This window comes from Pinus tabuliformis, chromosome 2_2 (genome assembly GCF_031772625.1).
Source record: "Pinus tabuliformis cultivar Carrire ecotype Pingquan chromosome 2_2, CPIR1, whole genome shotgun sequence".
Classification (NCBI taxonomy): domain Eukaryota; kingdom Viridiplantae; phylum Streptophyta; class Pinopsida; order Pinales; family Pinaceae; genus Pinus; species Pinus tabuliformis.
Genome location: NC_142300.1, coordinates 325,832,717 through 325,849,239, shown reverse-complemented (window position 1 = coordinate 325,849,239; position 16,523 = coordinate 325,832,717). Strand labels below are relative to the sequence as shown.

General features: G+C 37.8%; 1 protein-coding gene across 1 annotated transcript; it reads left to right on the top strand.

Annotated features, from left to right (window-relative positions):
- The first annotated feature begins 551 nt into the window (after positions 1-551).
- On the top strand, positions 552-9,967 carry LOC149192601 (UBP1-associated protein 2C-like). The gene is made up of 2 exons (XM_089406999.1): positions 552-1,103; positions 9,818-9,967. Exons 1-2 carry the CDS (start codon positions 552-554, stop codon positions 9,965-9,967), a joined length of 702 nt encoding a protein of 233 aa, XP_089263125.1.
- Positions 9,968-16,523: the final 6,556 nt, after the last annotated feature.

The window sequence follows — 16,523 nt, the reverse complement described above, 5'->3', positions numbered from 1 at the left end:
TAAACTTTTTCTTTTAACTTCAATTATTTCACCTACTAAATTAATATAAATATTAAAACGAAATTATTATTGATATTTTGTAAAATATTAGTTAATATACACCAATGCCACATAGGCCTTTCTGGTGAAATGGATAAATAGCATTTAATGGCAACTTTGTTTAATGCTAAGTCTTCATTATTTTAGAGAGGAAGACGCAATTTTAATAGGAAAGAAAGAAGAAGTCGGCTTGTGTGGGACAAAGAGTACAAAATAATTCAAATATGATTTAAATGAGAGAGTCGGTGATTGTGTCGTTTCACACCATTCCATTTGGCCAGTGTGTATATCTCAGTTAAACAAACAGCTATTTGTTCATTATCCCCGTCTAACCATACTTAGTGTTTGTAGTGGATTTCCTCCGTTAATTTTCCAGATTTATTTATTTCAGAAAGTCAAACTCCCGAAACAACAGGGAGAGGGTATTTTCTGGACAAATTCGCTGTTTGTGGACAGACAAGATAATATAAAAGAGACATATCAAAATCATGGAATCAAAAGAGCAAGGGTCGATGGACTTGTCTTTAAAGAATGGAAAGGGGGAAGAGAATGACCTTGTGGAGGATTTGACAGTGCAAGACACAGTGAACATTCTAAATGTCTTAAGCCATGAGCAATTGATCGAGCTTGTACAGGAGGCAACGACTGAACATAGGTACGTTCGAGATCAAGTGCGCTCATTCGCCTTAAAAAAAACTTTGATCAGAAAACTATTTGTGCGTGGTCTTGGCCCGGAGACAAACGACCAGTCCCTCGCCACCGTATTCTCTCCTTTCAGTGAATTGGATGAAAGCTGCGTGATCAGGGACAAGAGAAGCGTGAGGAGTAAGGGATATGGTTTCGTCATGTTCAATCACGTTAACAATGCCATCAAGGTGTTGAAGGAGCCCAGTAAAATGATCGGCAGTCGCACTGCGGTGTGCCAATTTGCCCCCGCGGGTTTCTACCCTTCTCAGCCACAGGACGAGTTACATCGACGAAAGATTTACGTGGGCAACGTTCCGGTAGACATGGAGGCTGGTCCTCTTGTACGTTTGTTACTTCAGAGTTCGATGAACTTGGGGGTAATCCACCTATTCCTTCACAACAGGAAGAGAATCCTCCAGTTCCCGCTACTCAAGGGGTTAATTCAACCATTTATTTGGTACCCCCTCCAAGCAGTCTAATCGCTTCCTTTGATTGGAATCGACTAGCGAAATCTCGCCTTCCTTCTTATGTACCATTCAGGATCATAGTACAAGTTTACAAAATGATCATGTCTGGCACTATTATAGATGAAGGGGCTTCAATGAGTATCCTCTCCTCAACTGCTTGGAAAGCACTTGGTTCGCCATCGCTTATGCCTGTTACATAGAATTTGTCAGGCTTTAACAAAGGAACCAGTCGACCATTAGGGATCCTTCCTAAGTTACCAATTACTTTGAGAAGGAAAACCGTTCACTTGAACGTGATGGTAGTCCAAGAGCTGTTAGATTAAAATCTACTCCTTGGGTGTGACTGTGTTTACAACATGGAGGCTATTGTTTCAACACTCTTTCGAGTGATGTGTTTCCCACATGAAAGCAAAATTGTCACTATTGACCAGCTTTCATTTCCCGGTTCAAGCATAGCTCCAAGTCAATCATCATCCTTAAATGGTCCTTTTATATCAACGATGTCTCTTCAACCTTCATTCCATCCACCTAATTACCGCGAGTAGTCTGGTAAATGTAACGAAGCTTAGGGGGCATGCACCCTTGTCTATTTAGCGGACGAACCTAGCTGAAAATATAGGTTTTCCTGTAGAGATAAGTTTCCCTATTGGTTATGTGATTGGTCTGAGACACCTTTCACCTTTGTCTATTTGGTGGACAAAATGTAGGAAGTGTTTTGTCTGTTCCGCAGACGAATCCATCCTGCATAACCACAGTAAGTTTCCATATGGCTACTGGAGACTTTCCTTTTCATCATGGTAGGGGCATCCAAACCTTTTTATGCGAGCTATAAACAACCAATTTCATTCTTTAGCTTCTTGGCTTTTTAGCTTTTTAGCTTTTTAGTATTTTAGCTTTTTAGCTTCTTAGGTTAGGTGATTGGTCTGACACACCATTCACCTTAGTCTATGCTATGGACGAAGCAAAGGAGGTGCTTTGTCTAACCTGCTGACAAAAAATCATCCTACCTAACTTGAGTGGTTCCTTAGCTTTTTTTTTCTTCTTTTTTTAGCTTTTTAGATTGGTCATTTCTAGTTCGCACAAAAAGGGAATCTAAAAACTGAGCATAGTTTCCACAAGGTTCAAGCTCGTTAAAAAATGAACCCGCCTCTAACTCTGAGCATAGTTTCGCCAAGGTTCAAGCTCGTTAAAAAATGAACCCACTCACAAACAGAGCATATGTTCCCCCAGAGTTCAATCTCTTTAAAAAATGAACCTACCTTTGGTAAATAACCTTTGTGATTGCCATTACATCAGCCTTTTGAGCCTTGGTTGTGTGTTGCCATCACCTCCATTCTTTTGGCCGATCATACGCTTCCACTTGATTGTTTACCCTTTTGAGGAACAACTGTGACGAGTGGTCCTATTAGCCACCCTCTTCACATCAACATGTTTTGAGAAGTTCCAAGATTACCTGGAACTAGTTGCTACCCCGGATACCACTCGTTCCTAAAAAACGAGTCCTCTTTAAACCCTTTTCAGACTCATTAAATATGAAAAGATTATCGATCTATTGGCCTCTCCAGCTCGTTAAAGTGATTGGAAACACCATCCCTCCTATATATTTTAATCTTTTTCAGACCTGAGGGATTATCTCATGAAAAATTTCGAGCGTTTGTCTATTTCGGCTCACTAAAGTGATGGAAAAGTCATCCCTTTTGTATTATTTTAATATTTTTTGGACCTAAGGGATTATTCTACGTAAAAGAACTACTGGAGTTTTCTTTTCCTCCCTTTTCAAACTCTTTAAACATGAAAAGGACTGAGTTATCTTTGTTGTTAAACTCAATAAAACAATAGCGACAAACTTGTTCACCCAGACAAGAACGAGTTTCACTGTGGCTAGAGTCGCTAAAACATAGCGACAGGTTTGCCTAAAGGGCAAATTATAGAACAAGCACATGTTATCCTCCTCAAGCTTGACAAAAATAAAGAGGTACTGCTCAGAAATGACTGGGGAAAAAGGGAAGAAAACTTGAAGAATTTTATGGTAGCAGGTCACTCTTGAACATGACACTTTCACTCCATCATCATGATTGAGTTGGGTTGGGTTATTCCATTCACCAGTCATTTCACCATTGGTCTTTCACACCATCCATTTTTGGGGTTAAAGCTACCAATCCATCTCAGTGTCGCTGATAGTTCAAGAGAAGTCATTCAGTTGAGAATTCACCATCCAGTTAATGTCTCATCCACTGCAATACCTTCAACCTCCATTTTTCATGACCGCCATTCCTGAACCTTGTGTCATCGATCGTTTTCACCTCCAAAAAAATCATTTGCTTCGTTTCATGTCATAGATGTGGGATACATTAAGGCCCTAATATGACGGGTCACTTCTTGTCGACTTCAGCTCATTATCCAAGAAGTTGACTTAGAAACAACCCTTTCAGTACTTTGAAGCTTGCATGCCTTAATGGCAAGTTTCTCACTTTCGGCTACAGGTTGACATCAATGGCCTTCGACCAAAAGATTTTGCATGGTGTTCGACATCGGACCATATATTCACACCATGTGACTTGTACTGTAGTACCTTGAGGGTCATTATCATTATCGATGATTCCTCTCGCATCTGTTAAATTCACATTATTGGCTGGTAATCAGGCAATGTCTTTCCATGTTCGACTTCAGAACATCTTTTCACATGGATCGACTTGTACATCGGGAAAAGATTGAACAAGTTTGAAGACCCTGGATCTAGTTTTATCCATTTGGGCTGCAATATATTCAGGAATATAAAGACATCAAATTTACACAGAAGCTACACAGATGGTCATCCAAGCCAGGGACGATGACCCTACATATGAAGAATCACCAGTGTGCAACTACAGACGATTATTTGTTCTATGTACATGGAATGGATTTATAAAGTTGAGCATGAGAATGCCCGCCTCGGCTAGATCATGAAAATTATATGATGATGATGTATTGTATTATATCTTATACAGGTCACCTTCCAGTGTCGAAACCTCGGATCCTCATGTTAAAGAATTTCACCTGACATCAAAGATTTATGACTTCATGCTTTAGGGGGTAGCTGTTATAGACATATTTGGGCACTTCAACCCCAATATTATATGTCAATAAACTAGGGCTCTTTAATCCCCAAAAGTGTTGTTTCATACCCTAAAAGATCATGGTGAACTGATTACATCATTCCCCAAAAGTTCCACTTGAAAAACCATCCAGCACTGGCCAAAAGAGGACCATACTGACTGCTCCACTGTTAGAGTGCAATGCATACTGAATTCTACACTAGCCAGGTGTGATGCATACTAATCAGGCCTTCTGTGGGGTGTGATGAGCGAGAATGGAAAAATTTCTGAGATAGTTTGCTAAGTGTGTTATCACTAGAATCTATAGTTCATGTATATGTTAATTGTCCATAAGTTTTTATAAAGTCTTGAGGTCTTGTAAATAAGTTTGTTAACTTATGTCAATTTCAAATTTTGAAACTCAAGAGTTATGAATGAAATTCGTGTAAAGGCAAGGGCATTAGTCATCTTCCATCATGGTTAGTTATGTCATGTCATGTCATTGGTACTTGCGCAGTTTCGCAGCGCGGGTATGATCTCTTAGGTACTTGCGCAGTTTCGTAGCGCGAGTGTGATTGGTCAGTTCTGCTGCTAAATAATGTTTGCGTGTTTTCGTAGCGGCCCGTTTGTCAGCGATTTCGTAGCGCATTCCTTTAAATTTGAACTGCCCGCGCTACGAAATCGGGGTTTCGGGCTGTTGTGCAGCATTTTTCCTTGAATGTCTAATCCGAAAAGTAGTGAGTCACGAGTCCGGTTATGATTGTTTCCTCACACCATTTATGTGTCATGATTAGCCATTACTTTGCCATCAGGTCTGATTTCATTGAGTTAGGTGTCAATTTGGAGGACGTTATAGGAAGTGGTCATTCCATAATGTGTTTTTCATAACATATGAATGTCTTCTGCTCTATGAAAAGCGTGAGCTTTATTCTAAACAGACTACTGCAAGCGAGCCTGATTTCTACAGCCAAAGAGTGTTTTCGTGCTGCAAACCACCGTCATTTCCTTGTGTAGAATTGTGCAAAGAAACATGGAAAGAAAGGAGCACCGTTCGGGTAGATGTGTGAGAACAGAGCCGGAGGGATTAGATGTAACCCTCAGGGATGAGGAAGTAGCAAAGGCGTTCAGAGGTGCTGGTTGTTGGCGGTTTTGTGAAAAACTCAAAGGTGGACATGCAGAAGTGACCAAGGCATTTGCAGTGAACTTCACGGGATTAAATTCAAAAGTGGCCATGCTGGAGTTTCCGGTTTCCCCTGAAGTCATTTCTACAGTCACAGAAATCCCAAGAGGTGGCCAAGAATGGTTCAAGAATTTCAAGTTTGATATGGGTCCGTGTAAGGAGTTCTTAAAGGCACCATATGTAGACGAAGATCTTGCTAAAGCTGTCCCAAGGAGCTATCTTAAGGAGAATTATGCTACATTATTGACATGCATCCAGAGGTACTTGACATGTGAAGGTTGGTACAACAAAGTCTACTCATATCATTTCAAGCTGCTACTACACTTCACTGGTAAGAGCTCAATAGACATCCCTTTTTACTTATTCAGGAGTATTTCTAAGATGTGTGACAAGATTCAGTTGAAAAAGGAAGCTTATGAAACATCTCTTTTTCATCATGGTCTGGTTAAATTATTGGTGTTGGATAGCCTACATAAAATTGGTAAGGACTGGGATTCGTTTGTATTCATGGCCGGTTTCCCTAGTAAAACGGGCCTCACTCCATTACCTGTAAGAGAAAGAGAGGATAGGAGTGAGGATACTACTTTGGCTGAGATTAGGAAAGAAATAACAGACCATAAGAAGCCCAAAGCTAAAACAAAGAAGCCAGAGAGGTCTGTAACAGTCAAAGAAACTCCTGAAGCATCAGTAGTCAAAACTTCAAAATCATCTAAAGTATCTGAAAAAGAAGCTTCTAAGTTGCCTCTTAAAGAAACACCAGAATCATCTAAACAGAAGACTCACAAAAGAAAAGATGAAATTAAGTCTAGTGAAGTTGAAAGAGTTTCAAGAGCAAGAACTAGAGGCCAGCTGAACAAAGAAAAAGGAAAATCAGCTCATGTGGAAGAGAGTCTTGTTTCTAAGGGTAGTCTAAATGATTTGTTGGAAGCCATTGAATTAGAACAAGAACATCCAATCCAAGTTGAACCACTTGAAATAGAACCAGATCAATTGGTGTCACCTATGCATATTGATCTAACGCAATCTTCACCTGAGAGTTCTAAGAAGTCAAAGGCTTCCAAAAGATTAAAGTTTGAAGAACCAGGTGAAGAGTATGCCTTTAAACCTCGCAGACCAATGACTAGGAGGCAAATGAAGGAAGCAGAAAAGGCTCAAAAAGAGAAAGTCCCTTCAGACATGCCTAGGACAGAGGCACTTGAAATCTTCTCTGAAATAGTCCAAGCAGTTAAAAACAAGAATAAGGACAATAAGGTGGTTATTAGTCAAAGTGGAAATGTGATTGCCATTAAAAAACAAGCTGGAGCAAGTAAGGAGATACCTCAGGTTCATAATATTTTTAAAGAGAAGGCAGTGAGATATACTAGTTATAAGAAAGCTGTGATGAAAGGTAAAACAAGTTTGATCAGTCAAGCTAGTTCGGTATCTGACGCCTATGTATGGACAGTACCAGCTCTAAAACAGGCAAAAACTATGAAACAAATGAATGCAAGTCTAAGAGCAGAGAACAAGAAGTTGAAGAAGTCATCAGCCTGAAAGAAAAGCTAGACAAGCTAGCTTAATGATTCAAGGAGGAATGTGTTTTCTCAGATTTTGATATATTTTGGGCCATTGTCTTTTTAAAAGTTTTTGAGACTTTTTTGTGTCTTCACACCTGTATGGAAAGACTAAAGGAATCATAGATTTGAAATATTGCTGTTTTGAGGTTCATATATTTAATTTTGATGACCTACAGCAGTTTCGTAGCGCGCTACGAAACTGCTGTAGATGACTGGTTAGGTTTAAAGCTTGAGTTGGAATGCTGAGGTCAGCATATATTTAAAGAGATGGTTTAATATCAGCATGGAGATTATAGAAGATCAGTCAGATATTTTGAAAAGGAGGCCAGGTGTAAATATTCAAAGAAAAAGCCGAAGTTTTGTCTTTTGCCTAAAAGTCACTTTATCTCCGAAATTTTAGGGTTTGGATAGAGCTGCTGAGGTGTTAAATAATACACTTGTCCAGTTGTGGGATGGCTGGGTTATGAGTTCTCTTCAGTCACACGGGACTATCCAAGGTTTAAATGGCTTAAAGATGGATCATTAATATATGAACACCGAGGGGAGGCAGCAACCAAGAATATAGGCTTCATTTTCTTTTCGGTTGTTGAGTCATCTATGCATCAAGTATCCGGAGCTGTATATACATTGAATCTGTTTTAAGTTTGGATATGGTTATTATTGCAATACTACAGGTGGCAAGCTCCAAGGACACAGCAGGGTATACAAGGAAGAAGACTTAAAGTGCCAATATGATGGAATCCTCTGTTTTCGTAGCATCATATCTCTTGTAATAAATTAGTTTGTTTATGTTATTGTTAAGGTCATTTATGTCAAAAGCCCGAGCTCCCTTCATGCTTGATGAGGAGTCTCGTACAGCAGTGTTTTGATAGGCTATATATAGGAATAACTTAGATGTAAAAAAGGTTGGATACTTAATAGAAAAAGTGTGTTGTTTTGGGCCACTGTAAGATCTTTTTTGACAGTAATAGTAAAACAGAGTTATTCTCTTCTCAAGATTCTCGAAGGATTGTCATGGTCAAATGAAGTGATGATGTGTTATACCTTATGTTATTTTATGGTTTTGTTGTATGCAATCACTCAGAATTCATACTTATATGCTCTGACTTCCTGTGTATACAGCAAGCTATGTGTGGTGGAATATGTTTGACTTGTAATGCTAAGAGCCTTGATTTCTATGAGTTCACTGTGTTTTTCTTGTCTACTTGATATTATAGACTCCATAGCCCAATGAGATATCTTTTGGTGTGTTTCCAACCAGTTATGCTTTCATAAGTAAATAAAGAGTTAGCCATCTAGTGTTTGAAGGATTTTGTCAAGAGTTGTGAGAGAGCCCTCTCTGATTAGGAAGGCTAATTCCTAATCTAAAGTATGGTCTGAAACAGTTACATGAGACCTGGCTTGGTTGCAGTCCCTAGTACTGGTTTTGTGATAACAAAGTGGATGCTCATGGAATCTTCTAGAAACTTCTCATATGACACTTGTTTCTTTGAATTCGCCCAGGGATGAGTAAGAGATCCAAGAAATCTCCAAGTGGAACCAGAAACAACAAGTGGAATGACACTAATCAAAAACCCAGAGATGGCTCACTCCCTTGCAAACATCTATAAATGGATCCCTCATCTGCAAGATCCGGAGGTTGAAATTTTGTAATTTGCAAGGAAGTGTTGATAGCTTGTCTTTGAGAGAGAGCATTGTATTGTTGAGTGATCTTGCTTTTCATGAGCTGAATAGGGTTTTGATGCTGGGAGGATGATGCTAGATCAGACAGCTCGGTTGTAATTCTCCCTTCTATTTAATAAAGTTCTTTGAGTTTTCCTCCATACAAACGTGTATTTGTGAATGTTGTTATTTGTGAATGCCATTGTATGTTCATTGTATTTCTGATTTTGCAATGCTTTTGATATAGTAGATCAAGATGCTTTGATGGTGTTTTGTTACTTTGTTTCTACAGGTATTCTCTAAGCGGGACAAGTAGGAGAGGAGTTGCAAGCTCTATCAAGAGGGAGAGAAATCAAGCAAGGAGTCAAGTGAAAGATCCAGGTTGGTCCCTTTGCTTCTCTCTTATCTATCATACATAGAGGAAATTGCAAATTGCTTTCATTGTTTGTTTCTAGGATAACTACCAATCCTAGTGGGGCCAGTAGATCGAAAAGACACTTGATTTCCTGGAAACACTAAGTCATCATAGAGTTCTGGTAATTCAGAGAGAGGCTAGTATTGGTGTTGGAGATGTTATTGCTAGTGACTGAGAGGGGAAGAAAATAAGGATGTTGAGATGTTGTGGATAAAAATGATAAATTCAACGAAGGGAAAATTAGGGGTGAGACATGTTGATGTAATGGATGAGCATTAGGAAGCCTTTGATGCCTTCCCCTTCCGTACAAGTAGAGAAAAAAAAATCAACCTTTGTCTTTTTACCAATCTTGCAACATCTTGTATCAGTATAGGACCTCTTTATAGCAATTCAGGAAAATAGTAAAAAGGAAATGAAAAGGAGATGATATGATGTTAGGGTGTTGGGTAATGTATGAAAATGATGTAGGGAGGATTCATTATTATTATGAGAATGAATTCACTCGTGCATGGAGATATATGTGTAGGTTTTCCTACCTATTATTCCTAGTTGATTTCCTTTCTGTTATACCTGCACATTCATCAAAGTAAGAAAATATTTATGTTTTTTTTTGTTTTTTTTTAGGCCCACTAGTTTCCTCATGGAGGTTTCTAGCTAGTAGGTATTCTGAGAGTGGATAGTCTCTCACCACCGTATTCTCACCTTTCGATGAATTAGATTAAAGTTGCGTGATCAAGGACAAGAGAAGCGTTAGGAGTAAGGGATATGGTTTCGTCATGTTCAAGCACGTTAACAATGCCATCAAGGCGTTGAAGGAGCCCAGTAAAATGATCGGCGGTTGCATTGTGGTGTGCCAATTTGCCCCCGCCGGCTTCTACCCTTCTTAGCCACAGGACAAGTTACATCGACAGAAGATTTACGTAGGCTGATGCTCTTGTATGTGGGAAACGTTCCGGTAGACATGGAGGCTGGTTCTCTTGTACGTTTGTTTTCGCAGTATGGCGAGATCGAAGAGAGGCCCAAAGGGTTTAATAAGAATACGGGTAGGTCTAGTGGATATGCCATCTTTATTTTCAAAACGGTAAGAGGCAGCCAATCATGCCCTAGAGGAGCCCATTAAGTTGACAGATGACGGTCATCAGTTGTATTGCAAATTAGCCAATGAGAGTCCAATGCCCACGCCCAACCGTGTCAACTCTCCTACTCATACCGCTAGTCCCAATGGGTTTGACATGCATCAGTTGGGATTTATTCCTGGTCAAGGGTTTGGTAATCCTGCCTTCCATGTTAATCATGGTTGGCATCCATTTCCATTAACGCCATATCCAGAATGGCCTGAACCTAATTTCAATCCAAATCACGGTATTCATAATGATGGTAACTCAAATGCAGTGGCTTTTAATATTTATCAGTACGGCGTTCCAGAATTTTTGGGTTATCCAGCTGAAGGTTATGGCTATACGCATGGAGTCCAGGCGAATCCGGGTTCTCCTCAATTGCTGTTGACTAAATTTATGAAGAAGGCAACCATCCTGGCTCCTCAAATCAATCTCAATATCAAAATTAACAGAAGGATTAGGATATTATTAGATTTGTTGTGTCATTCGAATAGCAATTAAATTTTGAATTTATACTCTAGGCAGATCTGAAATTACAGAGTTACACTCGTTTCAAGATCGGGTTCCAAAAATAAAGAAAAGTCAATATGAGGAAGTTTGATGGCAAGGATCTGATAAATTGGATACTACAGAGGGAGAGATATTTTGATCTACATGAGATGCAACTGTTACAGAAGGTGCGTATTACATCTTCATATTTAGAATCGGATCAATCTTTATGGTATAAAGGGTTTTGTTCTCGTAGAGCACTTGTCACCCTGTCAGTTTTCATGGGAGAAATGATAGCACATTATGAGGACACAAAAAGCAACATTGTATTTAGCTAATTGATAAATCTCAAACAAAAGTGTTCAATGATGGAGCACATTGAAGACTTCCAAAATTTGAACATAAGGGTAAAATTTATTCTAGAGGAGCATAGGATTGATGTGTTCATAGGGACTTTAAAGGATAATATCCAACATGAGGTTTGCCTTTGGGAACCTGATTCATTGGAGAAGGCATTCAGGTTGGTAAGAAAAATTGAAAGAAGAATTATGACAACCAAGAAGCCTACCACTCACAACTATAAACATGGAAGTGTTGTTGACCCTAGCCTTCCATAACCTACAAGGTTTACACTGCAAAAATTGGAAGAAAAAAGAGAAAAAGGGCTTTGTTACAACTGTGATAGAAAATACACTAAAGGTCATAAGTGTGTCGAGAAGAAATTATTTTACATAGATTATGAATATGAGGAAGAAAAGGATCAAGAAACATCAAAAGAATAGGATGTACACTAGGAACCAACCCCAGAGAAAGAAGAAATGAATTCGACCATATATTGTAAAGAATTGGAAATAATTACCACTCCTCAAACTCTCAAGGTAGAAGGAAATATCATGAAGAAAAACGTTCAAGAACTGAAATATCACATCCAGAAAGAAGAAATGAACCGTAGCATATCTTGTAATGCATTGGCCGGAAATACCACTCCTCAAACTATCAAGATAGAAGGACATATCAAGAAGAAAAATGCTCAAGAAGTGAAAGATCACATCGAGCATCAGGAAATGAATCCAACCATATCTTGTAATGAGTTGGAAAAAATTACCACTCAAACTCTCAATATAGAAGGACATATCAAGAATAAAAAGGTTCAAGTAGTGAAAGATGAAATCAAGCATCAACAAGTTCTCCAAATTTTAAAGGATAAAGCGAGTTTCGTGCAGAATCAATTGAAACAAGAGGCAGATCCACATCGTAGTGAAAGAAGTTTTGATGTAGGCGGTTGGGTATTTTTATGACTACATCTCAAGCAAGATCTTGATGATAAGGAAACATTGGCAATACTACATGCATTTAAGAAATCACGGCCTTACGTAATGGGAAGACAGTTCAAGGTAAAACTGGATCATGATAGTTTGAAGTACTTTTAGAACAAAGATTATCTTTATAAGAAAAGAAAAAATGGGTCACAAATATGTTGGGTTATGATTTTGAAATCATCTACAAAAATGGGAAGCCAAATGTTGTTGCAGATGCACTCTCAAGAAGGGATGAGGATGTGGAAGCATTGTTCTGTGTTATTTCTATTATCCAACCACATTAGTTAAACGAAGGAAGGGATGAATGAAAGAAGGATGAAGAAGCGTTGTCACTCATTCAAAAGTTGTAGAATACCCCAATTCAAACAATATTTCTAGAACTTGAGGAGGAAGGAAAAATCATATTGGAACCTGGAAGAACCACAGAAACAAGAACCAAACAACTATGAAATCGATCAATTTCAGAGTATCTCATCAAGTGGAAGAACTTACTCGTTGAAGATTCCACATGGGAGGATAAGAATTTTATACAGAAGCATCAAGAACTACTCAAGTGTTGAGGACAACACTTTTTGAAGGAGAGGGGCATGTTAGGTCCCTATACTTCTAGTGTAACCCCTTATTGTTATTAGTACAACCCCTTTATTATATTTTTTTGCCCATGTAGTCCCCATATTGTTATTATTGTGCCCCATAGAAGCCCACAATTGTTATTAGTGTGCCCTTAGAATCCTATGTATAGAAAGGAGGTCTTGTCATTTGTATCATCCAAGAATTGTTCATTTGTGTAATGTAAAGGAGGTTGCCCCCTCGAAGAGGCCTATTTCTAAGGCGTTCATCCATCTTTTATATCTTTTTGTGAGCTAGTTTAATAACAAAGTAACTTGAGGTTGCAAAGGCATTTCATCCCTCTCAGTAGGCTTCCCTATAAATTGGGATTCATCACATTGTTTTGTATGTCTCTTGGCATATCTACGAAGGGTAAGCCAATCATATCATGCTTATAGGATCTTGTAGGCTATTTTCCTAGTAGAAAAATGGACCCCACAGGGTCCATCATTGAAAAGATGAGAGGATTTCGTAAATATCATATTCCCTCACACATAGTCTTAAGATCTAATCATGCCCCATCCTAAAGAGGTTACCCCCAATCCAAGTATAAGGGGTGCTTTTCTTGATGATATTTATTTTCTCCTTTGAAGATAAATTAGGGGGAAATTGTATAGTAAGTAGGAAGTTAGATATGCCAGAAAACCATATAGATAAGAGTGATATGGAAAAAAGATGGTCATCAAGGAGTTTTCATCTAACATCTCTTCATTTTCTACAAGCAAAGTTAGCCTTGAAAGGAATATGAAACAACATTCTCTTTTGCATGTCTATCAACAATTGGTAAATCAAATTGTTGTAGCGGTAGTAATCACCTAATTATGTGATTCTTTACATAGGGTTTACTCATAAAATACTTAGTTGTTGCAAGATTAGTATGTACAGAGATATGATATCTAGTGATGTAGTTGTTGGAAGTACCTAGAGGGGGTTGAATCAATATTTCACTTCAGTTAATTAATTCCAATATTTAGAGCACTAAATAACATTTTCATTAGATCAAAACATAAATCAACATCACATCATATGAAAATTTAACAACACCATTCAATAATGCACAACATCGAAAACAAGACACAAGATAGTTTTTAGGTGGAAACCCTTCTCGGAGAATATATGTTTTGTTGTCACTATGTCATGAATTATAAATGATAAATGGATTGCATGTGGTGAAGTTATGGATGATGCCTATATGTTCCTTGAGTTGCATTTGGTGAAGCTATTAATGGTGTCTTATTCTTGCTATTGTTAAATCTTCATAAGGAGGATATGTATGCTAGGTTCTCTCAAGATGTTGGTTGATGATGTTGTTGATCAATTCTATTTTAGTTAATGGCTTGTGATATGGGTGGTACTCTTGGTTTTCACATATGTTGTTGATGCATGGAAATAATATCTATATGCTCCCTATGGTGTTGTGGTCCAAGAGATTGATATAGTTTTGCTACTTAATCATTATGTCTCTTCCTATATGTGAAGAGAGTTTGTTGACCTTGATGACATGAAGTCAAGGGGATGAGCTCTTTAAAAAAAATTATTGCACAATATTATGTTGTTGTTACAATTTCTTAGTATTGCTTGGATATATTTGGCCACATAATGAAAGTACACTGTCTTACCTTCTTGATTGCTTCTTTATGATGAGGATGATTCATGTTGTTATTATGTCACGTATGCTGCTACTTTAAGATGATTATGTTGCAAATGCTTATTTGGTGTTGATGAGTATCATGGTTTTGATTCAAAAGATACTCCATTGTTAATATCCTTGTTTATGGTTATGGATGATGTAAAGGTCATAAAATTACCCATGTTGTAATCATTGTAAAAATCAGTCATGTATGGGATATTGGGTCAAATGTGTAACCCCATTATGTCGGGTGATTGATATATTCATGGGAGGCTGCAATCATTGGTTATAAAAGAATTAATGAATATCCATGTATTTGAGTTACAAAGTCGTGTATTTTTATTGCATATATTTATAAGGTATAGCATATGCTCATGGGGAGCATGGTGAATATGAAAATTTCATATCAACATATTAGACTTATAGTGATGATAAACACAAGGCAAAGTACTTCATTCATCATAGTTCTATCCTTTTCCCTTGATGTCAAAGGGGGAGAGAAGAATTAGTGTTTGCAGGTGGTTTCCAAACACCAAAGAGGTTTCCATCAAGTCCAAAGGGGGATATTTTTGTCATTATGGTTAATGTGTTGTCCTTGATGTGAACTTGGGTGTAATATCATGATTATGGAACTATTATAGATGTTATAGAGGATATGAAAGAGAATTGGTATATTAGTTACAGAACGAATGCAAAATTCGGAAGGTTGGAAAGTATATGCAACCACTGTGAAGAAGAGTCACGTACATATGCAGGTGAAAAAAGAAATCATGTACATAATCTCATCTAGGGAAAAAAGGAAACCAAGAGTTATTACCATGGTAATTACCCATAGTATTGTGTTAGTAATGTCTATTTGATCCCATCTACAATTAGTAACAAGCTTACGAAGGGATTTTCTTGTGGTATTGGCAAGGGAAAAAACTATATAAGGAGAAAGAGATCAAGGAGTTAAGTGTGAGTTTGGATGGATTATTCATGTGTGATCTAATTTGTAACATGTGTGCACCAAGGAGCAAGGGGAAGGCTTAGATATGAGAGATCAGAAAATGCATTGAATACTAATGGATATACTTGACTAACTTATTTATGTTTGAGTACTTAACGATGCAAGATCTCAATATGTTTGCAATGATATGTGACTTTAACAGTATGTGTGCTAAGATCTAGGTTTGTCATGTGTTATGAACTATAGAAAAGAGTTGATTCATTAATTGAAGACATGTACGCAGGTTTTATTCTAGATAGTCGCATACATACATAGATATGCTTCACAATAGTCGCGTATATATTCTGGGATAATTTTCCCTTAGATTGTTGCTTGATCTAGTTTGTCTACATATGTTTGTATGTCGATTGATTTGATTATTTTTTGTTGTTTGTGAATGATGTCTTGATCAAAATAAGTTGATATCTGACTGTGTTGATGATTGGCTATTGAATGGTGACTAGGTTTGGTATGGAAATGAAAATATTTTTGAGGAGGATAATTGGCATGTTAGTAGATTGGTTTGATCTAGTTCAGTGACTGATATGCTTTAGTGATTCAGTTGATATAAAATATTCAGTTGATTCACTTTTCAGGGGTTCAATTATTTAGTATTTTGTGAATTGATATCTACGCGCAGTTTTTATTCACAAGAAATAATTATATATGTGGATCCTTCTTACGATAGTCACATATATATTTAGATTTTAGTTTGATTGTGGTTTGCAGTACTGCTTGATTATGACAATTGAAAAGTTTGGTTATATTTGTTGTTGTATATCAATGATGTCTTGATCCTGATGGTTTGTATCTACTGTGGATTACTTGTGTGTTGGTTTGATCTGGTTGCATTGGTTGGTTCAGTATTCAGTGGCTTGATGTTTCAGTGATTCAAAAGGCTTACAACACTTTAGTGAGTCAAATTTTGAGATTCAGTATTTAAATTTGGCATATTGGTTTGGGCTTTATTGTTGGTGAGGGTCTATTAAGAAAATATGATGAAATGTGGCATGCATGTTTTTATGATTGGTTGACATGTGCATCTAGTATGAAATATTATAAAGCATGGCCCATGAGGGGTGTTGATGGTTGGATACTTTATCAAGGGAGTCATAGCTTCCTTCAAGTGGTAGCTAGTAAACTTGTTCAAAGGGCAGGTGATCCCTTCTAGTAGGAGCTGGTAAACGTGCTTAGGGGGATGTAGCTCCCTTCGAATGGGTGTTCGAGAACGAATGGAGGTTGTAGCCTATTGCATGTGGGTGCTTGTTTGCTAGTAAGAGTTCATGCCAA